This window comes from Chlamydotis macqueenii, chromosome 4, assembly GCF_036417535.1.
Source record: "Chlamydotis macqueenii isolate bChlMac1 chromosome 4, bChlMac1.mat, whole genome shotgun sequence".
In the NCBI taxonomy this organism is placed as follows: Eukaryota; Metazoa; Chordata; class Aves; order Otidiformes; family Otididae; genus Chlamydotis; species Chlamydotis macqueenii.
The window spans coordinates 58,176,097-58,204,050 of NC_141559.1; the positions used below are offsets into that span (position 1 = coordinate 58,176,097).

A 27,954-nucleotide genomic window follows, 5' to 3' on the forward strand; every position below is an offset into this window, starting at 1 on the left:
GAGGAAAAGCCAAGACTTCCTGAAGGCAACTGAAGGGGCTTTTTGGTAGTCCAGTGATGGGCGCTGTCAAAAACCTCAACAGAAGGAAATTCAGTCATAGAGTATGTATTCCATTTTCCTCCTGGCTGAGGTCTTCGCCTGATTTCGGCGGCTCTGGACCCTGTTAACCCCGAATCTGCTTCTCTCTTCACGTCCATACAAACCCAGCATCCACCTGGAGTCAGTAGGGACCCCGGATAAAGGAGGCAGCTTAGAAGACGCGACCTGCTAACCCCTGTTTTCTCTGTTTGTACAAGGCTCGTGGTAGGCAAGGGCTGTTTCCTCTGCCAGGAGCAGAGGAGTAGGCTGAAGAGTAGGAAGCTCCTAGGAATGTAGTTGACACCTGGGTGGGCAATTAGGGGGCATTTATTTGAACTCATTTGAATTTATTAAGGGCCTAACTTTAGTACCGTACTGACCTCGGATAGTTGCTGGCCACAGCTGTGGCAGAGGCCGGTCAGATGAGACAAGGCCAGGAGGTGGAGGACACGGACCAGGCTGGCTCTTGACCAAAGGACAAGACCGAAGGACAAGCCTTCATGCCCTTTCTTCAACAGCTTGCCAACACTGAAGTACAGCAGCTTATCATCTACACATTGCATTTCTGGGTGGAAGCAGAGTTTCCCTCGCATTTGTTTTCAACCTCCCTTTTGCATTATGGCACAATATTTTTTTTAAAGCACAGGCGATCAAGGAGGCAGTCAGAAAACAAAAAGATTTGTGATTGATTTTGCTTAAGAAAATAGTGATTTCTGTTATACTAGCCTTTACTTAGAGGCTTTTGACTGCTACAAGGAATCAATTTATTCCACTTGTCAAAAAAATCAAAATCAGCTCCTTGTATGCCCTGCATGAAGGAAATGCCCAGCTTGTAGAAGTTAGCTTGACTTTTCTGCAGGAGAGGGGACGAAAACGGGCGGAGTTAATTACATCAGTAGAGAAGGGTCGCTTTTCATTTCCAGCAAGCCCGACGCCGACAAAATAAAGCTGAAATGGGAGAGCGATGACCACAATAAGTAGCTCTGATGACAGAGGAATGATTTCCCACCACCACTGCTTAAATATAACTAAGGTGTTCTGTAATTTTACTTCCAAAAGCCAGAGGGCTTATTGTAATCCTGATAAATTATAGCAGCAGAAGCAGGAGAGAAGTGGGACAGAAGAAGGGAAATGTTAATGCAAAATATAAAATTGCCTCGCGGAAGAGAACGGGGAGAGCAAGCGAGCAGTTTGTTATCGTTTATTTTTCTTCAACATATCATTCAGTTTCAGCTGTCTCCCATCTCACCCACATCTCCACCATTTCTCAGAAACGTCTCTCGATGGCATCTCATTCTTTTCCTGCCTTTCACCAGCGTTTCATTATTTCCAAACTGTCCCTGAAAGGGTCTGGGCAGGAGGGGAGGGGGGGGCGGGAGGGGGACGAGCCTTCGCCCCACGTGTCCGCCTCATTTAAGCACTTTGCAAAAAGCGAAAGGGAGGGAGGGGGGGTGCCGGGGGGAACACGACGTTGCAAATAATGTTAAATGTGATTAATCACCCGGATTCCTGGAAATCTGACATGCATGAGTTACAGCGAAACCTCTTTTATTTCGCCATGAAATGCTTTTGCATAATGAGAAAGAAAATGTCCTCTGTGACCTAATCAACTCTGACAGGTCCTGGACTCCCAAATACTTTTATTTATGGCATTATTTATTTCATCCCTAATAACGGGGGAGGCGGGCCGGCGGCTCGCTCCGTGCGGGAAGGGGAGGGGGAGGGCCGGGCGGCCGACGGGGCATCCACGACGGAGCACCCGCACCCGGCGGAGGGGCAACAAAGTTTTGGGGGCGGCTTCGCGCAGGGCGGGGCGGGGCGGTTCCCCTCGGGCCGCGTAGAGCCGGGGCGGGGGGCCGGCCGCTCGCCCCCCGCGGCAGCGCCCGGCGGCTTCACCTGCCCCCGCCGGAGGTGGGGGAGCGGGGGAGCCGGGGGCGGCGGCGGCCCCGCCAGGGCCCGCCTCCCCGCCCCGCTGCCATTAGCAGAGATTACCCTAAACACTTGCCGGTCGCCGCCCGTCTCCCTCCAGGCATTGGCGCGGCCGCCTGTCAATCAGGCCGGCGCCCCGCCGCGCCGGGGCTCCGCCGTGCCAGAGAGACGGAGCCGCGGCGGTGGCAGACGCAGCCCCGGAGCGGGGCCGCGCCGGGGGAAGGATGGAGGAGGAGATGCAGCCGGCGGAGGAGGGGCCCAGCACCCCTAAAATCTACAAGCAGCGGGGCCCCTACAGCGTCTTGAAGACCTTCCCCGGGAAACGGGCGGCGCTGGCCAAGCGCTACGAGAGACCCACCATGGTGGAGGTGCCCCGCGGGCGCGGAGCGGGGCAGCCCTTCCCGCACGCCGCCGCCGAGCCGCTGCCCTACGCGCCGCACGGCCCCTTCCCCAACGGGCCCGCCCGCCCCGCCGCCACCGCCGCCCCCGGGGCTGCCCAGGGCCACCCCCGCCCGCCGCCGCCGGCCCCCAGCTCCTCGGGCCGCTACGGCCCCTGCCCGGCGGCGGCGGTGGGGGGCGGCGGCGCGGAGCTGAGCGCAGGTACCCGCAACTTGTCTCCTCCGCCGCGCAACTTCGCGGGGCACTTTGCAGAAGGCGGGAGCGGGATGGGGGTTGCGGGCTCCCCCCTTCACACACACACGCACACACCCCCCTGGCCCGGGGGGGCCGGCGGCGGGCTCGGTCCTCCCCCGTCGGGGCTGGGCGGGGGGAACGGACGGGGCGAGTGGCATCTGCCGAAGTTCCCGGGGCGGCGGGGGTTGTGGAGGGGGGGTGGTCGCAGGTTGGCGGGGCGAGCGCCCGCCCGGTTCGCACCTGCGAGAGCCGTCGAGGCGCGGCGGGGGGAGCCCCCGGGCCGGGCGCTCCGGTAGCGGTGGCGGCCGGGGAGGGCGGGGGGCTGGGGCCGGCGGCCGGCGGGGAGCTGCGGGTGGTGGTGTTAACAGAAAGAAAACAGATCGGCTGCTTTGCCTGCGCCGTTTTCATAAGATGCAGCGAGGAAGAGGAGATCGGATTTTTTTTTTTTTTCCTTTAAAGGTGTAAGATACCGAGATGCTGAACGCCTATCTTTCTTCTAGTGATGGCTTGGAGTTAAAAACCACGTAGATCTTGATATGCAACCTAAATTTGGCATCGGGAAATGGGAAATTGCATCTTTAAGCAGAGTACAATCAAAAATGAATTACAATAAATCCTATATAATTGCATAGGTCATTCTCTTTAATGAGATTTTATTAACCTGACTGTCAAGCTTTTGAGTCAGGCAGATATTTTATCTTCTTCAACTGATAAAAGTGTCAGCTATAAACCACCATATAAATATTCATAAATCTACACATCTGTGGCAGCCTATCAGCATCATTCTTTTGGACATTAAAAGCATTCTAATTACTTTCTGTCTAGCAGAGCTGAAATGCTGCCTGTTATAGTATGTGCTTGGCAGGCATGATTGCTTTTGTTTGCCATCACAAATAGCAGCATCCTATTTTATATACCGATGGTCCAGAATATATTCAGGGTTTGACTGAACAGGATGAATATTATGAAGCACCATCTGGTTTTGATAACATCGGGTGTATTAACTCATCTGTTAATTTTTGACACATCATTGATTTATTTATTTAGAAAAATTGGATCCTGTTTTGGTATGTTGCTGCTTGCCTTTGTAACAAATGTGGTGACATTTCCTTACTAAACAGGGAGATATGCTAGTTAATAGGATATATGGCTATGTTTTAATGCCTGTTTTTGCTCAGCAGCAGCCATGTACTGGATGAATTTATCATGTCTTGTTACAAATAATTCAAGTACTTTACCAAAAAAAGTTTAATACTTGAATAGATTAGCCTGAAAATTCACAGCTCTGATGCACAGTCCCGTGATCCACAGCAGAAGGTCATGTTTTCTTTTCTCTTGAAATTACTTCTTCTTTTAAATGCCCAAATGGTGGTATTTCAGTATTTTTTTGTGGCCCACAATCAAAACGCTGCTGCTAAGTGTGACACCTGTGTTTCTTTACAGAAGCAGATTACGCCATGGAAAACATTCAGCTGTCTGGTAGATGATGTATGAGGCCATATTCACAGCAAAGCCTTCTGGGCTTTGGTGAGCAGAAGTTTGGACTTTCTCCTGTCCCTGTAGACTGTGCGAACCAGCAGCTAGAGCAGGCTTTGAAGTTTGTCATTGATGTCAGCCCTGTGCTTAAAAAAAGATAGCTAAGGAACTGCTGTTCATGCACTGAAGTTCTGTGAAGTCCCATTCCCATCACCTGTGCATCCAGGTTTTACTTTTGCTCTAGGTTCCTATATGGGTGCCAGCATACCCTTCTCCCAGCTAAGACTAAAGTACCAAGCAAAACAGAACAGCAGAAAGAAAACAAAAAAAACTTGCTACAGTGTGCCGAATTGGGATTTTGGACAAGTTGTTACCAGAGGCTGATACAGCAAGGGGCAAGGTTTAGACCTCCTGGGTATTGTAATCCCTGAGGTAGGGGTGCTTCTCACCCATCCTTCCTGCTCAGTGGTGGAGAAACTGCCAGGCACGGTGTGTTGGAGGAGTGTAGCACCGGTAAGCTGAGCAGGGAGCTGCGGAGGGCGAACTAGTTGGAACCTCGAGCTTGTATGCGTGTGAAGTAGTTCCATCCCAGCATCCAGAGCCCTGAAATTCTCTTAACAAATGTGCGAGCTCAGGCTGTCGCTGGGGAAGTGGAGCTGGGGTTTTGCTCCTTGTTCTACACTTTGCCCAGTGCCCGTAAGGTCTCTGCCCATCCGGCTCCTGGGTTCCCACCAGCAGCGAGAGGCACAGGCTGGGCCCTTTCCAGAGCACCTCTTAGCCAGAGGTTCCTCTCCCGAGTGGTGGGTGTTGTAGGAGGGGGAAGGATCCTTCCCTTAGCAGGTGTCCAGCTGCACGTCCACTGCCCACAAGGCAGACAGTCACCATCCATGACTGGCACAGTTTTCCCACTTAGCTTAGCCATAGGACTTTGCAGGCACTTACTTGAGCAGAGAGGTGAAGAGGTGGAAGGCTGCAAATCACAGTTTTGTAAGGATGCCTGTTTGTAAGTTCAATTTCAGAGATTTTTCTGATACCTCTTCATTTGTGTGGGCAACAGTGAGCCAGCTGGCTGGTAAAACACCGTTCCTGGGATGCTGAGCTAGCAGCTTGAGCGCGTAATGCACTTGATTCTTAAACTTCAGGCATGACATTTCTGGCCCCTTGAGATTCAGAGCACCAAGTTTGCTTTTGAGAGTGGGCACCTAAAACACAGCCACAAGTAAGGATGCTTTGATGTTTTTGAAGCTTTTCGTAATGGTTAGAGCTCTTGCTAAGAATGAGTGATTTCTTCCTCAGTCCCTCTCTGAAATACCACCCTGGCCTCCAGACTCCAGAAGAAATGCAAGAGTGGTTATGCGAAAGAGGAAAAGCAGGTGTTCTCCGCCCTGTGCCATGGTGAGGAAAGATCTGACTCTAGATCCTGTCTTGTAGGAAAAGATCCTGCATGAGAAATGTCATCTTTCAACGAGAAATGTGGAGCTGCGCTGCAGCGTGAGCCTTCTCTCTCCTCTGGTCAATAGTGGTTGCTCTGACCACTGCTGCTGCAGAGTAAGCCACACAAGTGGATGCATTCAGAGCACCAGCACATACCCATTTTCTCCTGTAAAGTATTAATTCTTTGTTAGCCTATTCAGATTTTCCTGGTAGGAAAAGAATGTTTGTCTTTGGTAGCATGTACATTGAACAGTATCATAGTCCACCAGAGAAACTCCTTTTCCTGAGAACAGCATGATGTAGACCTTAGAGCATGCCTTAAAATTTAAAGTGGGCTTTCCTGGAAAGCAGAGAAGGAAGAGCAGAGCTGTCTTAGAGCTGTTACTCCAGTGCCAACAACTTGTCATGTTTAATGCAGCCAGTTAATCAAGCTGTGTCATGTGGGAACAGCAAAAAGTTTTTAATTGAATAGCGAAGGTGAAGATCATCATTTTGGCCTTAACTGAGAAGTTGGGAACCCTCATCTGGAAGCAGATCAGATCAGTACTGAAATGGCCAAACACTTGTAGCCTTCATCTGCTGGGCTGTCTCGGTGATCTTCATGCAAAATGCCCAAGAAAGCATCACTTTGTCAGGATGGGATTCGTCAAACACTCTCAGTTTTATGACTCAGGCATAGATGTTTGCAGCAGTGTTCATATCTAAAAACAATTACGAAGTTTATATGCATGGACAAAGCCATTTGGTGGGTACAGAACTGCTTCCACAGGATCTAAAGTAATAGTAATATGATAATAATACAAATCATCAGGTGAGAGGACTGAAGCACTGCAGGGTGAAGAGTGAGGTGTTTGAAATTGCTGAGGAACCTGGACTTTTGAATCTTCCTGAAAATTAAATACCAAGGAATACATTCCCTGCAGGGGAGAATGTATGGTATTCAGACCTGCTCAATAGTTACAAAGATGACTTTTTAAACCATCTGCCCAAGATGACAAAGGAGACTATGGAAGAGCCACGACCTGAATCTGGAGCCATTGAGACTCAACACAATGCCTGTTAAAAAAGCTGTCTGGTCTAAGTATTGAAAAGATCCTCAGGTGTAGGAAAAGCTGATGTTATACCTGCCAGTCTTCCCAGACATCTTTTCTGATGCATCAGTTAAGTCACCAGGTTGAGTTTCAGAAGTTTGTTCTTACCGAACCCTTGGTTTTAGTCTGGCAGTTGGATAGCTAAGAAACTACATAGTTCAGCATCAATGAGGAAAAGAGAGAAAGATGGATGCTTTATGCAGGAGTTGGTGCCTGATTTGCCATATGATATTGTCTTCTGGTTCACTTTCAAATAATCTAAGTAATCTGCTTACACTTCTAGCAATTTCATCCTGATCTGTTAGCACTTTATGGGCCTGATCTGGCAAGTCCACCTTCAGGCAAAAGTCTAGTTAAAGTCAACAGAAGTTCTGTAGGACTAAAGACTGCGGGGTCTGAGACATTAGAATTACATGGTTGGTGAGCATCGTAATAAGGAGAAGAAATATCACAATAAGACTTCTAATAAGTGTTTTAGTCTGGTGCAGTCGTTTCAACAGAATTCTCCTTTCCTAGAAAATATGTACATTACATTAAATCAATTAAGAATTGTAGATCAATGATTGTTCAGTAGTGTTCACATAAAAACAGCTTTTTGTCATTTCTTAGTGATTAGATGTTGCAGACTCCTTGCATTTCTAATTACAGTCAGTCCATAAAAGCTGAAATCCCAATTTCTACGATATAAGCTAAATGGGCAGCATTTGTTTTTATTTTTTCTCCATCAGAAGAAATAACCGTAGTTGTCATTCTCGTTTAGGGTGGTTCAGACCCTGAGTACGTGTACCATTACTGGTGCAGAAGTCGCTTCAAAGTGGTACCCACTTCAGCACAGAGCCAGATGTTTCCAGAACGTGTGCTGAGAGCATCCCTTGTAATTGCTGCCCAGCGGTACCGAGAAAAAAAAGCGTTTGCAAATCTTTCTGCTAGCATTTCAAAATAGCCCTGCCTTGTCATGACTTTAATTTTTCTGTCTTTGAGTATGGGTTAAAGTTAAGAAAAAAACAGTAATTGCTGTTATTGTGTCTTTGTAGTAGATCTGATACTGAACTGAAGGTTAAATCAATACTGTCATTTCTGTATAAAATTTCAGTTACATTTTAAGCCATTATCACAGTGAATGTGCCTAATGCATTCAATTTTACAACAAAACTAATCATTAATTTTATCTTTACTGATGTTAGTGTGCATTATAGCATTCTTCAAAACTGTTATTTGAAATGTCAGGTTATTTTTGCCATGTTTTAGGAGAAACCATATTAGACTAACATCTCTTATGCTAATCTCTTTTCAATTGTTTCATTCATATTTTGTCCCCTTGCAACAAGGATACGCAAAGAATGAGTAACTGTTTTGTCAACAGGGACCATAATGATTAAAATACAAACAGTAGATACGACTTCAGGTCTGGAATCGGATTATGGGATTAAAATGAATGAAAAAACTGCTCTGTAGTAGGATTGCAAAATTCCAATCAGTATCATTCTGTAATAATTTTAAAGGGAAAATACGGGAAGTAGAGAAAAAAAGGCAAAGAAAGCACAACTTGAAGTTGTTAGTGATGCTTGGGTAAGGGGGGCGGCAGTGCCTGTGCCTTTCTGCCCTTTAGAGTTTGTAGTGTGGACAGAGGATGTTGCTTAACATTTTGGATCAAAAATGCGGTGGAGAAATCTACCCTGGTTTGTCTGAGCCCGTCTGCAAAGCGAGGGTGTTGTACAACCCGTTAGCACAGGAGGCTGATGGCAGGGATGCCTTAAGTGGTCTTGGGGCCACCTAAGTTCCTTCACATGCCAGTGGGTGCTCCCTGCCTGGCCCTGGGCGGCCTCATAGCCCAGTGCTGCACCTTTGCTTGCTCTGTCCACCTCGTGTCCCTGTTCTTACAGTTGACTCCATGGGAGGTCACATCCGCAGGGAGGTCTCCTCGGGCCGTGTGTGGGACTGATAGCATTTGTATGCTGCTTCAGCCTTGCCCTCTTCGCAGAGATTGGAGGATGGTAAAAAAGCAAATGAGCATTGTTTCAAATATTGTTCAGGCTGACTGTGCTAACCTCAGTACGAAGCATGTTTTCCACCAGAAGGTGTATCTGCTGGGTCATGGAAAGGTGCCATGAGAAGTGCCACCTATTAAAGGACTTAATTCTGACTATTTCTGTTCTTTACATGTTGTCAGTGTGATGAAGCTACCTTTTTGCCTTTAGTCATGAAGTTAAGATAGATAAAGGTCTGGGGTGCTCAGTTTCATGCATCTGTAGGAGGTTGCCTTTTCAAAAGTAAATTCATTTGTCACTTTCTAAAAGTCAAGCCTTCCTGAGGAGAGCTCTCCAAAATTGGCAGCGCTTAAACATACCAGGTTTTTTTTTTTGTTTTTTTTTTTTTTTAAATCTCATGCAAAATGTTAGTTACATTTTTTTAGGCACCTAGAGGAACTCAGCTATGAATAAGCTAAAAAATTTTTAAAAGACGTCGTTATTATCAGGGGAACCTAACAGGTCATGCCATAACTTAGAGCCAAATGTCATGGTCATTTTCCATGCTATTACAGCAGCTTGACTTTACATGCGAAGACACTCAGAAATGAGCTGTCCTACTATAGAGGTTTAGGTTGTAGCTGCTACTGCTCCCTGTGACGTGACACCTTCTGTCATTAGTTGCAAGGCTGACTATGCGTGGCGTGGCCTCCTTATCTTGTTTCCAGAGTCGAGCTGCTGCCTCTAGAAACCTGCCCAGCTCCACGTAGAGTTTCCTGATTATGTCCAGAGCAGCTTGAAGAACTCTGGTGCGCTGCATGATATTGGCCTACCCACAAACTTATCGGAGGTCAACAGGACAGAAAAAATTTCTCCTCTGCCCAGAGGAGCTTCACGTTGTACATTTGATGCCTTTCCTTGGTGTAAGAAGAGGGTTTTGTGCTCATCGCTTTTGAGTTGTTCTTGGACATATCTGGAATGTAACGCAAAAAGAACAGAAGCAAAGTGCATAGAATTGGGGCTGAGTCATGTGAAGTGTCCCACGTCCAATGTCAAGCAATTGTGGCAAGGATGAAAGGGAGAAAAAGTAAAGCTTGGAAGCCTTGTTGGTAGAGGAGCGGGGCATAGGAAGAAGGTGTAGTGCATTCTGTAGAATATATGCAGGCAGTGGCCACCAGCAACTTGAAATAGGCTTCTAGAGAAGTGCTTACTTGAACTTTTACTTGTAGCAAATTGGATGGAATTTGTATTTTCTTCCCCATTTTCCTGTCTTAATCCCTCTGAAAGAAAATGGCACTAAGCAGTGACTATCATCACAATGCATTTCTGATTAACAGCAAGGGCACAAGGGCACTCTCAAAATAGAAGCAAAGTCGGGATTGTTTTAAATCACAGTGTTGCAGAAGTATTAAAGCAGAAGCCATAATTTTAATGTGTTCAGAAATAAAATGCATGCTACTGTAGACGGTTGTGTACATTCCTCTAGCTGCTACTGCCTGGCATAACTTTCTGCATTAGGTTTCTGTGATTCATCTTTTCTTTTGTTTCAGAGAGTCGAATGATTCTGGATGCCTTTGCCCAACAATGCAGCCGGGTGCTAAGTCTCTTAAATTGTGGTGGAAAACTACTGGACAACAGTCACTCTCAGTCCATGATTTCTTGTATAAAGCAGGAAAACCCAAATTATAGTGAAAGACAAGAGCAATGTCAGCTTGGGAAAATGGTCCATAGTCAGACATCAGACATTTTAGACATAGAGATGCAGTATATGCAAAAGAAACAACAAACCTCAGCCTTTCTGAGAGTTTTTACCGATTCCCTTCAGAACTATTTGCTTTCTGGGAGCTTCCCTTCTCAGAACACCTCATCAGTAAATGATTTTAGCCATTTGGCAGATGTGGATCCACTTTCAACCTCTCCAGTACACACATTAGGTGGATGGACGTCTCCAGCAACATCTGAATCTCATGGTCACCCATCATCTTCTACACTTCCAGAGGAGGAAGAGGAGGAAGAGGAAGAAGGTTACTGTCCTCGGTGTCAAGAGCTAGAGCAGGAGGTAATTTCATTGCAACAAGAAAATGAGGAACTTCGTAGAAAATTGGAGAGCATTCCAGGTAAATAATCCCCTGCAATATAATATTGTCAGTCAGTGATAAAAACAGTTTGGGTAATAGTTTGTTTCCAGTTCTAGCTGTCTTTTGAGGTTGTAGTCATGCTAATGAAGCATTGGAATTTGTCTCCATCCAAAACTCCTACAGCTGTGCCCACTGGAAAGTTATCTGCCGATGCTCACCTATATGAATCGTGAGTCCTAGACTAATGAGCTGTGTTCAGGGTGGGATGTTCTTGTAACCTCACATTCCAAACATAAGGTGATTTGTCATGATAATTGCAAACATATGCTTTTTTTACCTAATTATCTGTATTGTTCTTTAAGTGATGTTGCAGCTTATAAACCTAATTCCCTTTTGGGGCTCCTTTTTTGGTTACTTAAAGAAACTATTCAAACTTACGTCCATACTTTTAACCAAAATAGGTTTGGCTTTTACCTTGAACGGTACCTCTTAAATTGCTGTTAGCTCAGTGAGAAGCATAAATACATCTCCTCCCATTTATCTTCAAATAATACCTGAGAAAAAGCTTGGCAACAAATTCTCCAGTTCAGGAATACCAGACAGAAAAACCTTATATAACAGAAACCTCCTCTTAGGACTTCTCATTGTTAAGGTACTTGAAGAAGTAGTATCAGATGAGAACAAAGCATCTTGGACTCATATCCTCTGAACTTTAAGCACAGGCAAAAATGCACCTCAAATAATACTACTAAAAGCAATCTGGAATTTAGCAAGGAGAATAAGTGTGCTACACACTTCTGACACATCCTGCACCTTTCCTAGCGAAAATTTGAGGTGCTTAGGGTAGATCCATGCAAATTTCACTGAACTAATCCCTAAAGGGCAGAAACGCCATTTAACATGGGCTGCAAGAGAGAAAATACTGCAAAGTTGCTAACTGTGTAGAAAGGAAGAAGGCAGCAACCAACCACTGTCCAAATATGTATCTGCAGTTGCAAAATCTAAGCAAAAGCAAGCAGTCGTCTTCATCATTCTTCTCCCCAGCTATCAATGATGTGTTATGAATTACTTGTATTACATTGTGTTTTTCTTTTGCACGTTGGTCCCTAGGTGATACCAGAAAATTCCATAACCAGCATTGTTTGGTGCAGAGAAAACCCAAAGTTTAGAATACTTCCCTCCTCCCTCCCAAAATCCAGAGTCACCATAACTCCTACGCTCTCACTGGATTCAGTAGTGGTTCATACATGACATGGAAATGTCCTATGTGTGACAAAGGGAATTGTGTGGACTTCAACTCCTGTTGGGTTCTAGCTTCAGAAGTATGAGACCCAAAATTATCATTAGGGTCTATGATCTGACCTACAGCTTTTATTCAGTCACCTGTATTGAACCCAGTGATCTTTTTGACTTTGGTTAAAGCATGACTTAACATTTGGCTCAGTATCTCAGGAGGCCTCAAGTCCTAGGAGACACTGAGAAGTAGTGGCTCTACCTCTTTCCCTGCCGCTTGACTCCTGTGGTTAATTACATTGGTGAAAATGTGTGCTGAATTCCCTGCCTGACTCTCTGAAACCAGCTTCTAAGCACTGACTTTCATGCTTTGCTCCAGTAAATGAAGTTCTGTATAGGCCTTGGTACCTTTTCATGGTGAAGGTACTTACAGATTGAAAGCTGATTTGATTTCCATCTTAGATAAACTAAGCAAAAAGAGTTGTTTAAAACTCCCCGAATGAGTTGAATCCTTTGTAGTTCTTTTCTCCCCTCTGCTTGTTTCTTTAGAATTTGGGCACTGGAAGTACATGCAATATGTTCCTATCTGCCTGAGCAAGGGTGAATAGTCTCTTTGTTCCCACCCGCGGTTGCCCTGGTCGTTTGGCCGTCGGTCGCACAGCTGAGCTTTTCATTCTGTGCACATTTCTTCCTAGACATACATACTTTGTATTTGGCTGCATTCCTTTACTGGGTGAGCAGGATTGCTTTGGCTGCCCTGTTTGCTGGTTCACCAATTTCTGTATCATCCAGAATTTTTTTAATTGTTTTTAAATTAACTCCTTTATTCTGGTTAGAAATTTTGAATGGTATTTAGGCTGCTGTCAGTCCATCGAACCCTGCTAGAGGCACATCTATTCGTGACGATTCCCCCAGTGACAAATACTTGAGATACTGGTAGCAGGTTCTTAATCCATGTGTGCTGTAGTCTACTGATGTTGTGTGTTGCTGCTCTCACAATCGGATAACTCATGGTAGTAAGTTAAATGCCCTCCGGCAGTCCGGGTATGTTACATCTGTTCAACCCAACTTTTTCAAGTCAACCTATAATTTCATCAAAGAGTGACAATCAGGTTAGTCTGACAAGATCTGCTTTCCGTAAGACTATTTTGACTGCCGTTAATTGTATTCATATTCTTTAGTTCTTAGTCAATTGAATTCCGTTGAGATTGCCTGTACTTTGCTAGGATTAACACTGGGCTAAGCAGCCAGTATTTACCTGGGTCATCACAGTCACCCTTCATCTCCCTCTAAGAGAAAGATAAGCATGCATAAACATAGTCATTTTTCACCCTCCAGGAGTAACGAAACACCTTGTTAGTGATGCAGCAAAGGAAGCAGACAAACATAAAATAAATGTGCAAGGACGTATGATTTCATCAGTCAGCATAAAATCATCATCAGATGCATCTCTGCTGTCTGGGTGACGTGTACACATAGGCCTAAAGTGACCAAGGTGTTTGAGAAAGTGTTAGGAGCCACAAAAGGTGCCCTCCAATTTTGCTACGTGGTAGGACAGAGATCTGAGCTCCTTGGGCAGTCCCACAGCAACTACTGAGTGCAGTTAATCAAAAATCAACTAAAGGCAATGTCTGATTATTTTTGTCTCCAGTGCTGATTTTGCCCCAGTGAGCTTCTGCTACCGAAGATGCCGGCAGGAATTTTTGTGGGACTTGAAACGCCCAGCTCTGTATGTGAACAGCTGCTAAGATCATTCTCTGAGCAGTTTTTTTTTTCCCAATTAAGATGTTGCATGCCTCAGGAGGGAGCCAGAAAGCCCTCTGTGGAAGGTTTCAGTGTTGTTTGCCACCATGTGTCACATCAGAGTCACCTCAGAGCACAAACTTTCTTCCCTGAGCATCCATACACCCCACGGTGGGCATCCAATGGGCCAGGCAAGGTGGTTGGTGCAGCAGAGAAGCAGCTGTGGAGGCAGCTGGATGAGTGTGGAGGCTGCCATACTGTCCCACCAAGCCGCTGAAAGAGCAGGTTTTTTTGACATAGTGGTTTTTCCTTCTTATCCTTGAGGGAGCTGGGCCGGAACTGCTCGGTGAGGCTGGCACGGCATGCGCCGTGCCCTCCCCGCGGGCGCTGAGGCTGCCACTGGCAGCGCTGTCAACGGAAGATAAAAGCACCAACCCCTCCCTTCTGCTTTGTAACCATCTATGAATCATTTTATCCTTTTCCTGAAATACTTTGCATTTCTTTCTTTTTTTTTTTTTTTTTTTTTTTTTACTTTCCATATGCAAAAGCCCTTTTAAAATCCATGAGAGTTTGTGGTCTAAAAATAGTTACCGCTGTACATCTCTGCCTCTTGCTCCGCAAAGCACCATTTGCATGGCTTACAAAGAGACTACCGTGAAGAAGAGTGTTTTCTCAGCAGATGTAAAGGCAGCAACTTCTTTTTTTTTTTGACAAATATTACACAAAACATATCCTTCTGTGGCTTTTGGACACAGAAAAATAGTTTTTTTCTGTTTTCAAAACTCTGCCCTGCTGCTGTAGAAGCCCTCCAGTCCTGTAGGATCTACTCTGGCAGATCACCACTGGAGAAAAGCAATTACATGGGTGAAATACTGCATGTGTTTTGGTTGTTGAGGTTTTTTTTTTTTCCTCAAAAAATACCTATTTGATTTGACTGAAACAGTACTTAAATTTTTGTGAAATCTTAGTTGTTTCAGCTATGGAATAAATAAAGAAAAATTCCTACTTCTGTGCTTTAGTTTTGGAGCAATGTGACGTCTTGCAAATTGTGCAGTTTTTCCCCAATAATTCTTTTATTTTAGGCAAGAACATTAACTGAACATTTTCAGGTTTTGATTCAACTGAAAAAAGATAAATAGTTTTGTTCAGTGTGTTATTTTGTCTTGTTTTAAAAATACTTAAAGATTAGGTAATTCCTGGAAGGAGTTTGGCAAACTTATCATTGGCTCTTTAAGATTTTGGGACCATCAAGAACAGAGCAAAATAATCCATCTATATGAAGAGAAAAATGTCTCCTAATCTCTTTCCTCTGTATAAAAATTACTAGGGCTGTGATACATTCCCAATAGTGAAATTAAAGACTTATTTGTGAGATTGCATGTAAGACCTGGATTTAGACCCTCTAATATGTAAGGATATTAAGCGGTTCTCCTTTGCTATTGTCAGCAGGATTTTCTCATAGCTTTTGGCCTAAAAAGGGAGAATGTATTTCCAGGTGGTTAAAGCAAAGGCTGGGAGTTGTGACTGAGGTGGTCCTGGTGCTCCAAGCTTTGCTGCCTGGTTTTGAGCCAGCCGGCCTGAAGGCAGTGAAAAGGCGTAAGTAACTGAAGTGAAGCAGCATGTGATAAATACAGTTAATTATTCTTACCTCATTAGCCTGGCAGCAAAAAATATTCCAGCAAACAGCAGAAGGATGAGGGTGGAAAACCCCCTCAAATGTAGAGAGGCGATCACCTACAGAGGCGACGTTAATGGTGGCTGCAAGTAGCCAAAGCAGAGCGGAATTGGCAGGCAGAGTTAATATCAATGTAATTGAAAAAGTCAGACAAGTTTTCCAAAAGGTTTTGTGTGCCCAAGGCTTGACTCTCTTTCCTGACTATATCGGATGATCTAATAAAAGATATTACTTTTCCCTACAAATCCTGTCTCCTTTATACTTTCAGAGCATTGCATTTCCAAAGAGCCTACCACAGCAGCAGCTTAGATAAAGCAGCCATCAAGGGTTATGACGAACGCTTTTTTATGTCCTTTTTCGTTTTTTTTTTTTTTTTTTTTGTCCTTTTTCTTGATGTTCACATTTAACCACTTCTTTGGTTTCCCTTGATGTTCTGGATGTTTTGGTCTGATCTCTGGCCTTGTTCTGCTGTTCATCTTCAAAGTGTGAAGTCACTCCGGGAAGAGGGAGCCTCGAGCGTGGTCGCCCAGTCTTTGGCACGAGGACCCCTTTGAATTTGCAGCACGGCTTTGCTTGCAGCTTGGGGGTGATGGCTTAGTTTGCTAAACCAGACTGAGTACAAAAAATTAGTGAAACACCTAACTGCAGCAGGACAGGGCTTTGTTAATCTGTTTTTTCCGTGCTTCTGGGTAGAATTTGGGGGGTCAGGTTTCTTAGCCTACCTTGGGGAGCAAGAGCTGGTGGGAAATTCTGCGGGGAGCTGCCAGGCTGAATTCCCCATCTCATCTTCAATTCGAGTTTTGCAGATCAGCATTTGTCACTTTAGTGACACAACCTGCTGTCCCCACTCACCGGGGGCTTCTTGTTTCCCCCGTTAGAGGGGTCTTCAGGGGAGGTCCCTGCCCTGAAGACTTCATGGCTGAAAGGAGGGACAAGAAGAGGTACCTTCTGTTAAGTAGAAGGAAAGTGAGGGAGCACAGACAAAAATAAAAGCCACAGGATCATGTGGCAGCATCGCTTAAATAAGAGATGCACAACTGCCTTGTTTTGTCTGTTTTCTTCTGTGGTTTAGGCAGGGGTATCCATCGAAGGGGCACATTCTTCTTTCTGGAGGAAATATTTCTGCAAAAGAAAATTAAAATAAGTATAATGGCTTTTCAGATGCAGGTTAACAGAAGCAAAATGGTTTTCCACTCCACCTGGAAAACACAACCAAGAGGGATTTTAAAAGTAGCGGGGTAGTTGCTATCATATTTTCTCACTTCCCTGCTTTTGGCAGGTGCAAGAGGTCAGTTTAGCCAGTCTTTAACACCCTTCTGTGTGTAATGTTGATTTTTATGCTTTCTTCTGGCTGCTGTCACTACAAATAGGTGCTGGTTTTATTTTACCATCCCGTTACAAACATCCACGTTTGCAGGGTCTTGAGCACCGAGATCGGTTGCTCTTTACCAACCCCATCTCTCCTTGCCTCTCGCTCTTTTTCCAGCTAACCGCACCGCGACAGCTTGTCTTCGCAGCCCATCCGTGCAGCTTTCACTGGCTTTCAGCTGACTATTGAAATAAATGAGCGTATGAGCTAAAATGATCCAAGTCGTGTTATACTGCACACTTGTCCAAATCTCGGGCAGAGGAGGCATCTCCATTAATTTTCTAAGAAATTCACACTCCCATCTAGTTCGTCAGCAGGTTCCCTATCATTTGTTACATCTTTTTGACAGTCAAGCATCAATTTAGAAATGCCCTGCAATGAACCTGGAGTGAAGAATTGCTCAAGGTCAAGCAAAGGAGGAAGCGTTGCGATGCTGAGCTAGCCTTAACTAACAGCTGCCAGTCTGAGCAGGGTAGATGTAGATGTACACCCTTCCCAATTCTCCCCAGTTCGCTGGCGAGTCACATGTAAATGGTCTTGAGTGCTGAGGGATTCATCTTCTGCTATGTGAAACAGCAGAAGGAATACTTGCCAGTGTAAGCTAGAGAGAAAAAAAAATCTCATTAACGAGCAGAATAACCAAATTTCTTACTGTCTGCTTATGGGTCCTGAGACCACCGCGGGGAGACGTATGGCCGAGCCGGGGATGAGCCATTCCTTCTCACAAGGGCTGTCTGATGCTGTGGGAGAGATTGGAGATAGGCCTTATTTACATTGGAGTTATGCCTTATATACAGCCAGCCCAAGTACCACTTCGTAGCGCTGTGCTTTGGTGATGTAAGTGGCCCTAGAGTGTGTTACACTGGAGGCCACATTTTGGGAAGGATGAATGAGAGTCCTCATTTTGACAGCTACCAATACAAGTGATTGTGGCCCACTAACATTTATAATGAGCAAAACCCCAGCCCAAACCAAGAATAAGAGATGTTCTTGGCACTTCATAGAAAGTTGGAAACTATTATCAGAGCCAAAGGTTGTAAAAAAAAAAAAAGAAAAAAAAAAAGAGTGGATGGTAATTGGGAAACATTAAAAGCATGCTGTTGAAGGCCCGAAAAGGCTTAGGGGGAAAGCGAAGAAACAGTTAGAAACATAGCAAATGGAGTAAAGGGGAAGTTGATGGTGATGCAGAGGTTAGGATCAGTGGAGAACTAATAATTAAAATTGCATCTGGAGCACTCTGTGGAGGGGAGATTCTTTCCCTGGCAAATTAAAGGAAAACTATGGAGTCCTAATAACAGTATTGGACCATTTTCAGATGGAAATAGTAGATTTTGTCAATAATATGGAACTGCTCGGTGAGTATTTCTGTTCTGGTATTTGTGAAGAGTAAAATGCTGCAGTCACACCAATATGACGTTGATGATAAGATGTATTTTCCACTTCCACCGTAACTCAAGGCCAGGCTGGATGAGGCTCTGAGCAACCTGATCTAGTCAGGGATGTCCCTGCTCCTTGCAGGGGGGTTGGACTAGATGACCTTTGAAGGTCCCTTCCAACCCTAACCATTCTATGATTGTATGATTCTATAACTCTGAATGTTAGCATGCATTCAGTAGTGGCTTCAGGTGAGATTGCAACCTCAGCTGTCTGCCGCAGCTCCCTCCCAGACAGTGTCAGGGACAAGTGAAGAGCGTGTTAGTCAGCGCCAGAACTACTGGCCTTTTTAGAAATGACGAACAGATGCTGATCCCAGCTCAGGGTGTAAGACAGAGTGGTTCAAGAGCAGAGTCAGAAGTACCCCCCTTAGAGACTGCCATCACCAGGAGAGCTGCTGGGAGCAGTAACTGCTTGGGCACACCAGCTTTTCATCCCTAAGTGTACATCAGCTTACTACCAAAAGCATTAGGCAGCTGCTACCGAAGCATGATGTTTTCAAAATTGTTAGATTTTGACAACTCATTTCAGGAGCTAAAACAAAAATGGAAGTGGACAAAGAGGTCTCTGACTATGATTTTCTTTGTTTTGGAATATTTTGGATGCTCCAGAAGACTGAAATATGCAAATACTGTATGATGATTTTTTTTTTTTAAAAGGACACATGGGATGTCCCGGATGATTGTAGGCTCGTTAGCCTGATACCAAGCCCAGACAAACTAATGGCACAGCTGATGCCAGATTCAATTGATAGAGTACTAAAAGAGAATAATGGAGTTAGAACCAGGCAACACTTTGCCAAATTATGATTTTGATGAGGTGAAAAGTTTGGTTGATGAGGATATTGCAGATATTTAGGGTCTTACATAACATTATATTACGAAGAGTGATGTAAAAAACACAAATATATTTGTATTCAGGAAACTGCCGTGATGCAGCTGATTTTTTTGGAGGGATTCTTTGTGAAACTCTTCACAGCCTATGTTTTTAATACTTTCATCAGTAAAAGAATGTGTAGAATCATTGGTCACAGCTTGCAGGTGATGCAGAGGTAGCAGTGAGCAAGGAATATGACAAGAGACACACTCTGCCGAACACGGTGCAGTGTTACCATGTGCGGAGGCACTAAGAATGTCGGCTCTACTTGGATTCAGCCACTGAGAAACAGGCACTGAGGAAGGCTTTTGGAGGACACGGTGGCTTTCCAGCTGAGTGTTGATGAAGGCAGAGAAATGACTTCACCACTAACTAGAAGTACATAACAAGTGGCAAGCGTTGACCGTTTCTTTTCCAAAGATTTTGTAAAACCCAATGAAGGGAAAACAAAATGTCGACTTGAAATAAGGTGTGTGTTTCTGAGAGTGAAATAGCACAGGCCGTAACAACCAGCCAAGGGTAAAAACTGCATCGCCGGGAGATGGCAACCTATGTTTCTCCCACTGATGCTCTCTAGTGCAAAGAGGATTTAGTCTGGGGAGACGCTGCGCTGCGCGGCAAGTCAGACTGAGGGATCACACCCCAGCTTTTGTCATTGGCACAGTTGATGGCCACCACGCCATTCAGTTGTTTATCAGAAATCAGGATACTCTGCAGAGAAAGTTGTGACAAGGTGTGCTGAAGCAGCGCTTGTTACGGCGTGCAGATGCCTAGAATAACAAAGTCTTAAAACTTGGGTTGATAAACAACCAAAACCTGCCACCTCTTGTGCGTGTCCTGCTTAGTCACTGCTCAGGGTCTCAGCGAGACCAGCCTTCCCTGGCGTGCTGAGTCCCTGTAGCCCTTCAGCTCCCACCAAGATCTCACTCTCCTTTCACTCGCTGCGGGCTGGGTTACTTTGCCACTTCCAGTGTCTTTTCTGAGTCAGTGGCACTTTCAGAAAGCAAAACCTGTGGAAACTTTTTCCTAATGGGCAGGAAAATTACTGCCTCCCTGCAGGCTTTCTACTACGTCATAACAAGGAAGTGTTATTTCGACATTAGTGTCTTTGCTGTTGGGTACAGTAGGCACAGATCTCTGTTGGTGTCGTCAGTGGTGGAGGATACATGCATAAGCGTGCAGAGAATCCTCTCTCAGGGTTATGGTCTTGTTAACTCTCTAGAGACCATATCAAAGTCAAAGAAATACAAAATAAGTAAGCTGGTAGGTTTAAATGGGTTTTCGTCCTCACAGTTGGGAGCCACAAGCTCTTACAAAGTTACGTTTGCTGCAGGGTTTGAAGGAAACAGTTCATCATAGCTCTTGGCAAAGTGAATATTTGCAGAGCCGTAAGAGGGACACAGAAGCAAAACCGAAGCTTTGACCTCGTGGCCTCCTGCTGCCCTCTTTGTGGCTTCCTTCAGGCTTCAGTTAACCCAGCAGCCCAAGATGCCTGGCTTTGCAAGTAGCATCTGGTGTTTGGAAGGCTGAGATTATTTGTACCAACAACCAACAGTGTGATGTACGGTGTTTTCACAAGTCAAAAGCGCTCAGAGTCCTCCGGTCACTAGAATAACAGCAAAAGTGTGCCATTTTCTGCTCAAAACATGACTGCTTTTATGCAGTATTTATAAGCTTCAGCCAACTTTTAGTACCTTGGTATTTCTCACGGCAACGAGAAAGCATTTAGCACGGTTAAATTAGAGCCGTACTTCATCTGCTGGGGACACAACAGGTTAAATACTTTCCCGTTGTCTTCTCACTTGTGCCCCATCCCTTTGGAAGAACATAAGTAAATATGTCTTTGGATAGCCTGCAGTGAAATTGCTTACTGGGGGTAAAATACCATCCTGTTGTGAGATCAGTGCCTAAAAATTAGAAATTTCTGATGCATTATATTCTGTCCCCTTTGAGGCCCCACGTTGTTGTACATAATTACAGGTAATAGTACCAAGTACGGCTGAGAGCCCTCAGGTCACCACCAGGGACTTTCGCGTCTAGAGATAACTAGACAAGCAAGTGCAAACTTTGCAGCTGCTTCCATCCTTGCTGTCACCTCATGGGAGATGCCAGGGTCTCGTGGAAGATGCTGGTTGCCCATGGTGACTTCTACCTGAGCGAGAGCTTTTTGTTGCCTTTGTTGGCGTGGCGACCTGGTTCAGGAACGGCACAGCGACCACCCCCAGGCCGCTTGGTCCATCAGCTTGCAGACACCAATGTGGTGGACAGCAAATGGCCTTTATTGGTAGGTAACACGGCCTTATATAGCTTGCGTTTACAACGTCTCTTCCGTCTGCTTACATCATAGACTAAACGCTATTGGCTATCATAGACTAAACGCTATTGGCTATCCGGAGAGGGGTCCTATCTTCCCGTACAGCGCGATATCTTCCGGCCGCCAGACCCTAGCTGCCTACAGCTTTTGCTGATGTTGTCCGAGGATTTCTGATTGCTGCTCAGAACAGAAGCCTTCGTGATCCTCTTTCTTGGACACCTGCTTCATCAGAGAGTAACCTCTGCATGAGTGTTCCCAGTTCAATGTTTGTTTTGGACATACCAGACAGCAAACACACACAGGTGTAAGAAAAGAGCCTCAAAAAAACTCCAAACTTTTATTTTTCCCACATATCGTAGAATCATAGAATCACAGAATGGTTAGAGTTGGAAGGGACCTTCAAAGGTCATCTAGTCCAACCCCCCTGCAAGGAGCAGGGACATCCCTGACTAGATCAGGTTGCTCAGAGCCTCATCCAGCCTGGCCTTGAACGTTTCCAGGGATGGGGCATCCATCACCTCTCTGCGCAACCTGTTCCAGTGTTCTACAACTCGCATTGTAAAAAAATTTTTCCTAATATCCAGTCTAAATCTACCTCCCTCCATTTTAAAACCATTACCCCTCGTCCTATCACAACAGATCCTACTGAACAGCCTCTCCCCATCTTCCTTGTAGGCCCTCTTGAGGTACTGGAAGACCGCTGTTGGGTCTCCCTGGAGCCTCCTCTTCTCCAGGCAGAACAGCCCCAACTCTCTCAGCCTGTCCTCATAGGAAAGGAGCTCCAGCCCTCTGATCATCTTCATGGCCCTCCTCTGGACCTTATCCAACTGGTCCATGTCCTTCTTATGTTGGGGGCTCCAGAACTGGACACAGTACTCCAGGTGGGGTCTCACCAGGGCAGAGTAGAGGGGGAGAATCACCTCCCTCGACCTGCTGGCCACGCTCCTCTTGATGCGGCCCAGGATGCGGTTGGCCTTCTGGGCTGCAAGGGCGCAGTGCCGGCTCATGTTAAGCTTTTCGTCTACCAGCACTCCCAAGTTCTTCTCCTGAGGGCTGCTCCTGATCCATTTGAGAACATATGCTTTCCTTTATATAAATACGGGAGGAAAAAGCCAAATACTTTTTTTTTCCACACTTTCTTACAAATATCCAATGTACTAAAACATTACCTGTGGTTATTTTTCTCATTTATTCCACATCAGAATTTCTATTGAATTTTTTGATTGCTGCTATACGCTAAATACACAGCTGTCATTAGAGGAAGGCCACAGAATGTGCTGGTGGGACTGTTATGCTTGAGTGCCCTTCTGACTCTTTCATAATTGAAACGCTTTCTAAAACTATCTGGTGACACTTAAAAGTGGGTTTTTTCCCCTACAAAAAAAGAAGCATCCAGGCTGTCCTACTCATATGGCAGTGTCCTTGTGTAGCAGAGACACTGCCCTGGTCTAGCAATGAGCAGTGAAGCCATGGGAGAAATTAAACAGGTATAAGTCACTCAAAATGTTAACTTTTGCATAACGCATCGCCTCCTGACTTCCTATGGTAAAGCGTGATGTATCAGATGAAACAGGAGTAAATACATTGATGGCTTGTCTTTCCGGAGGAGTCAGCATGGGTTGAAATGGCATAGGAATTTATTATCCATGCCAGGTGCTCCGCCTGACTTCTGGGTGTAACACTGCTTGGCCCTTAGCAAAGAGCATGGTTTGCACAGAGTAAAGGTGCTTTTGCACCCTCTCTGCCTAGACAGGGGCATAGTTACTGCACAGTGTGAATGGCCAGGAAAGATTGCTGAAGATCTGTAAATCCTACCTTGAGACATACTTGATTATTTGAGTTCTTGCTTTCAGATTGCCAGCTTAGGACAAAGCCCAAAACACCTGATTTTTCCAAGTGTAAAGGTTGAATGCCAAGAAATAATTTTTAAAAAAAACCAAAACCAAAACACGAGTATTCTTCCGGATTTTCAGCTGAAGCTAAAATTATCTCTGAATATTTTACAAAAACAACCCATATGAAATGTGAGAGTGATAAGATACCTTAAAAATGATGCTTATTTAGTCTTACACAAGTCTGTCATAATATTAGGTTAATATCTGTTTAATTCTCCTATGATGTTTCAGACTCATGAGAAAAGCACTGTATCTCAAAAATACTCTGGAGTTAATCAGGGATGTGGCAGCATCTGCTTAAGAGAGACCCGTAATTGAATCATCCCTAATTAACCTATCACCTCAGCAGAAGGGAATAGGATGTTGGTACCACTGCTGAAATGGATGAGAGTGATGGGAATGGAAAGGGGGGAGGATGAGGGAAAGAGAAATAAAGCAATTTGCCTAACACCTAGTTTTATAGCAAATTTGGGAGGAGGGAGGGAAAAGAAATTAAAGTATATGAATCATTAAATCTGTTCAGTATAGTTAATCAGACTGTAGTTTCAAAAACATTTGAGCATATTTACATGTTAATCAGTGCATTATTTAAGTCCAAGAAATGTTTTCTTCTTTGTATGGTTTGGGTTGTTTACAGTATTTACAGATTTTTTTTCTTATTATCATTACTGCTGACCTAATTTGTATTTGTAATAATTATAATTTCAAACTAGGAAAAAAAAGTCTTTTGAAAACTAGTGGGCAAAAAATAAATGCAGTGTCAGAGATCTCAACGTAGGAAATACATCTGTCATACATTTATTGAATGAAACGACTGCACAAATCAAAATGAGAAGTATTTCCTATTTGAAATAAATCTCACAGATGTATAAAACAGATCTTGAAGAACACTACTTGATTTAATATGTCATTCTATTCTGTGCTGGATAGCTAATATACAATAATTGCCATTTCTTTCATGCAGTGCCCTGCCAGACTGTTTTAGATTACTTGAAGACTGTTCTTCAACATCACAACCAGCTTATGGTACCACAGCCAACAGACCATCCGACTGAGGTAGTATGCGGTGAAGCCAAACTACATCTCTTTATGTTTGACAATTCATTGAAAACATGTAGGCAAATAAATCAGTAGGCACAGGAGGAATATATTTAGCAGTAAAAACATGGAAAATCTATTATTAAACTGTCATTCTTAGGTACAGTAATCCCCCAATGGAGGAGACTCATCACTAGTATAATCTAGGATGACTTTACTGAGCAGTGCGTAACTCCCTCCATCGGCACCAGCTGCACTTGCCTTGCTTTGGGTAATTTTTCTCTCACCTTTCCTCAGAAACATCCCTTTTGTGGGTAGAATTTAGGCTAGGGCTAGCCTGGGGAAAACTGTAGCTGGGTGATGGACAGCGGCCACCTGCAGCAGCTGCCAGTGCACAGGGGCTGCAGCCGATGCGTGGGGGGCACAGGCACGCGTGTGTATAGAGTTAGTATGGCTCTGATGCAGCCCTGAGAAGGTTAACGCTAAAATAGATGTTTCCTTCATTTTGCAGACAGACCCAAATATAGGCTCCTGCAAGTCTTTGGAGTGCTCTTGCTTTTCAGAAAGCATCCCAAACAAAATGTTGAGTGTTGACAATTTTATACTTGATATGGGGTTTGGGGATTTTTGTAATTATGTTCCTTTTTAAAGTGCTGCAGTGAAAGAGCAGGAAGTCTAAGTCCTCCCCTTCTCTAGAAGGTAGATGTATAGATTTATCTCTCAGCTCTAGTGTAACTCACAGTAATTTTGCTCCAGTGTGTTTCTATCCAGGCTTGTAAAAATGCCTCTAATTAAGTGCTTTTGTTGAGACTTTTCTAGTTTAGACTGTCTTTGAGGCTCTTGCCGTGCGTGTTTTCGTATATGTAGTGTATACATGTCACTGCCCATTATTCACGCAAACAAAATCATAAGAGGGAAGACTTCGGTCTAGTCTGACCTCCCTTTGCACATAAATGATATCTGGTGCAAGCCTCACGTAACCCAACTTACCATAGTTTCACTGAAGATGCTTTGCAGCAATTCAAGATGTGCATCACTTTGCTCCTCCATTCATTTTTGTCCTGTGCAAATTGATATATACACATATATATTTATATTTTTATATGTCATTAGCTGTTACCCGTTGAATATATTCCAAGGATTCATTTTCCTTCTTTAATGCTCTTTTGCTTAACTAAGATTTTCAAGCACCATAAAAACTGAGGCTGTTCTGTAACATCCCACATGGAATAGCTTGTCATGATGTGACAGAATTTTTTATTCAATTAAATACATAGACACTAATCTTTTATTCATAAGCTTAATCATGTACAAATGCAAGCATGAACACATTTGTACTTTGGTTCTTCCTTCAGGGTCTGCTTATTTCATTTTTGGAATTTTTTTCTGTTTGTTTTAGTTTAATGACTACTGGACACACCAAACTGCATCATGAATTTACGGAAAATCTTTTGCCCAGAAGTGCTTTACTATCAGAGGAAGTAATGAAAGTCTGTCTGTAGCAGGAACCCAGTAATTGTTTGACAGAGTAGCATAACACTATGTCGTGCCTTTGGAGAAGAATGAGGAAAAGTATCCTAAATTTCAGGGGGAATGAGAGAGAAGTATAATAAAATTGGGGCTGAAGAAATTATACAAAATGTATTGCTTTCTCCTCAGTTAATAGTAATGATGTGAGCTCTCAGGAAATTTATATCTTGGGCCTTTCTGCCCCCTGTTTCCATCAGTCCAACACATTTAAACACAGAGGTAGCTTTTAGAAGAGCTTGCTACTTAGCAAAGCCACATGTCAGCATCCATCCCTAACTGACACGAGCAACCCTGGAGCCCTACCCTGTGCCATTACGGGCTTGCATTGCATTGCTGCTGCCTGCCGGGGCACAAAAGCCAGGCACTGACTGCAGAGTTAGCTGCAGCTTCTGCTTTGCACCAGTATCAGTAAGAAAGGTTCTTGCTTTGCTACAGTTTGGTTTTTTTTTTTATTAGGGAAAAAAGTAAGTTTCAGGAATCTAAGGTAGGAAAATAATTGACTTTATGTAAAAGCAGTGCTGAGCTAACTGCTGAAAAAAGTTAATAGCAACACAGGGATCAGGTGGTCCTCTGTATTATCTCTGTGATGGAACAAGCCACGGAAATGCAAGTGTCACCTCCTTCTGAGATGGCATGGGCACAGTTGCTTCAGCGCAAGAGCATCATAGCACCAGAGAGCTTTCCGTGCTGCCCCCCCCACCCCCCCGCCTTCTTTCCTGGCCCACTTGCCACATTGGCAGAGGAGGAGCTGGGCTGGATGGAGGAAATGTCCTTTCCAGAGGAGAGCTCCTCAGCCATTCTGTTGGCTTCCCAGGGCTGTGTATACCTGGCAAGAAATTAAAGCAGCTTCTTGTCTCATGACTGGAGGGGGAGGAATTGACCCTAGCCATTTTGTGGTGGCAGGAGGAGACAAGTGAAGTGCAAAGAGAAAGTCTCAAATTATAGTCAGAGTTGGACTGTAGGTGAATGGTCTTTCTCTTAGAGATTACAAGCTTGGATTTACAATTTGGTTGAGGTGTTTGAGGGGAAGGGGAGGGGCCAATTAGACAGACAAAGCCCATCTCCTCCTTTGTATTTTGGCTTCCTTTGCGGAGTTTTCAGTTTGCTTGTAGCTGCCTTTGTCAGCAGTTTGCACCAAGCCAGCTAGGTTTGCACCGAGGCGAGCAAGTAGCAGACAGCTCCCAGTGATGCTAACCCCCTCCGGGAGGTGGGGTACCCTAAATCGTACAGATTCTCCAAGGACCCCTTCATCACAGTCTTCACTAAACTCAACCTTCCACATATTTATCAAACCTGCAAAAAAAATTTGAAAGCAAATACCTGAGGGAAACCTTCAAAGATGCTCCCAAGCTGCCTCCCAGGATGCTATAATAAATAGATGAAGGGAGGGAAGAGTAGTCCTTAAAGCAGTTTTCAGGTATCAGAGATTTGGAAGCAAGGAGGAGAACTTCACAACAGGTGTCCGCAAGTGCAGGATGCGGGTGATTGCCTCGGTTGAGCATCAGACCCTTGTTTCTCCAGTTCACTGTGAGCTCCTGTCTAAGCTGGGGGCTATACAAAGCTTTTACTAATTAGGCCTCTAGATTTTTGTGTTTTAATAAAGAGATGTAGCTGTAAAAGTGAATGAGTCTCTAGGAGGGTGTGGTTTGGGGTTTTTGTGTACTTCAATTATTTCAAGTATGTTAACAGTACCATTTACATTGGCTGGGTAATCCTGAACTATAGCATTTTATGGGCAACAAGAATTAAATACAATTTAGGTACAATTGACACAATTTAGGTACAGTTTACTAAAGAGGGCTTATAAATGTGTGTGGCTTACAGGAATCCCCATAATTAGTCCCACAGTATTCATTTAACGTTGGAATGTTGAAGCACAGAAATTATGAAGGTTAAAAGCAAAATTTCTTTCCAGCTGACATGGTGGCATTTCTGTAAAGCTATAATTTGAGTTAATACGGCATTCATTAATAATAATGAAGCTTTTAGTTTTTATAGTTTCTTTATTTATTTTCTTTATATTTTTCACAGTAACATAACTGCTGTCAAGTTTCAGGTGTGTTCTACAGAAGTAATAAATTTATTATAAAAACAGACCAAAAGAGTCACCTCTGAAGTAAACTGTCAGCTGCAATGAAGGGATCCATTTGATCATGCTCTT

General features: G+C 44.3%; 1 protein-coding gene across 2 annotated transcripts in view; it reads left to right on the plus strand.

Moving 5' to 3' along the window:
* Positions 1–2,192: 2,192 nt before the first annotated feature.
* Positions 2,193–27,954, plus strand: part of BEND4 (BEN domain containing 4) — a 32,506-nt gene continuing 6,744 nt past the window's right edge. The window contains exons 1-3 of one of the 2 annotated variants that reach the window (XM_086747415.1): positions 2,193–2,607; positions 10,159–10,725; positions 24,190–24,281. In XM_086747415.1, coding sequence (XP_086603541.1) covers positions 2,232–2,607; positions 10,159–10,725; positions 24,190–24,281 — 1,035 coding nt within the window. In that variant the 5' untranslated portion in view covers positions 2,193–2,231. The remainder of the gene's footprint in view (positions 2,608–10,158; positions 10,726–24,189; positions 24,282–27,954) is intronic. The other variant, XM_086747414.1, reaches the window with a different exon arrangement.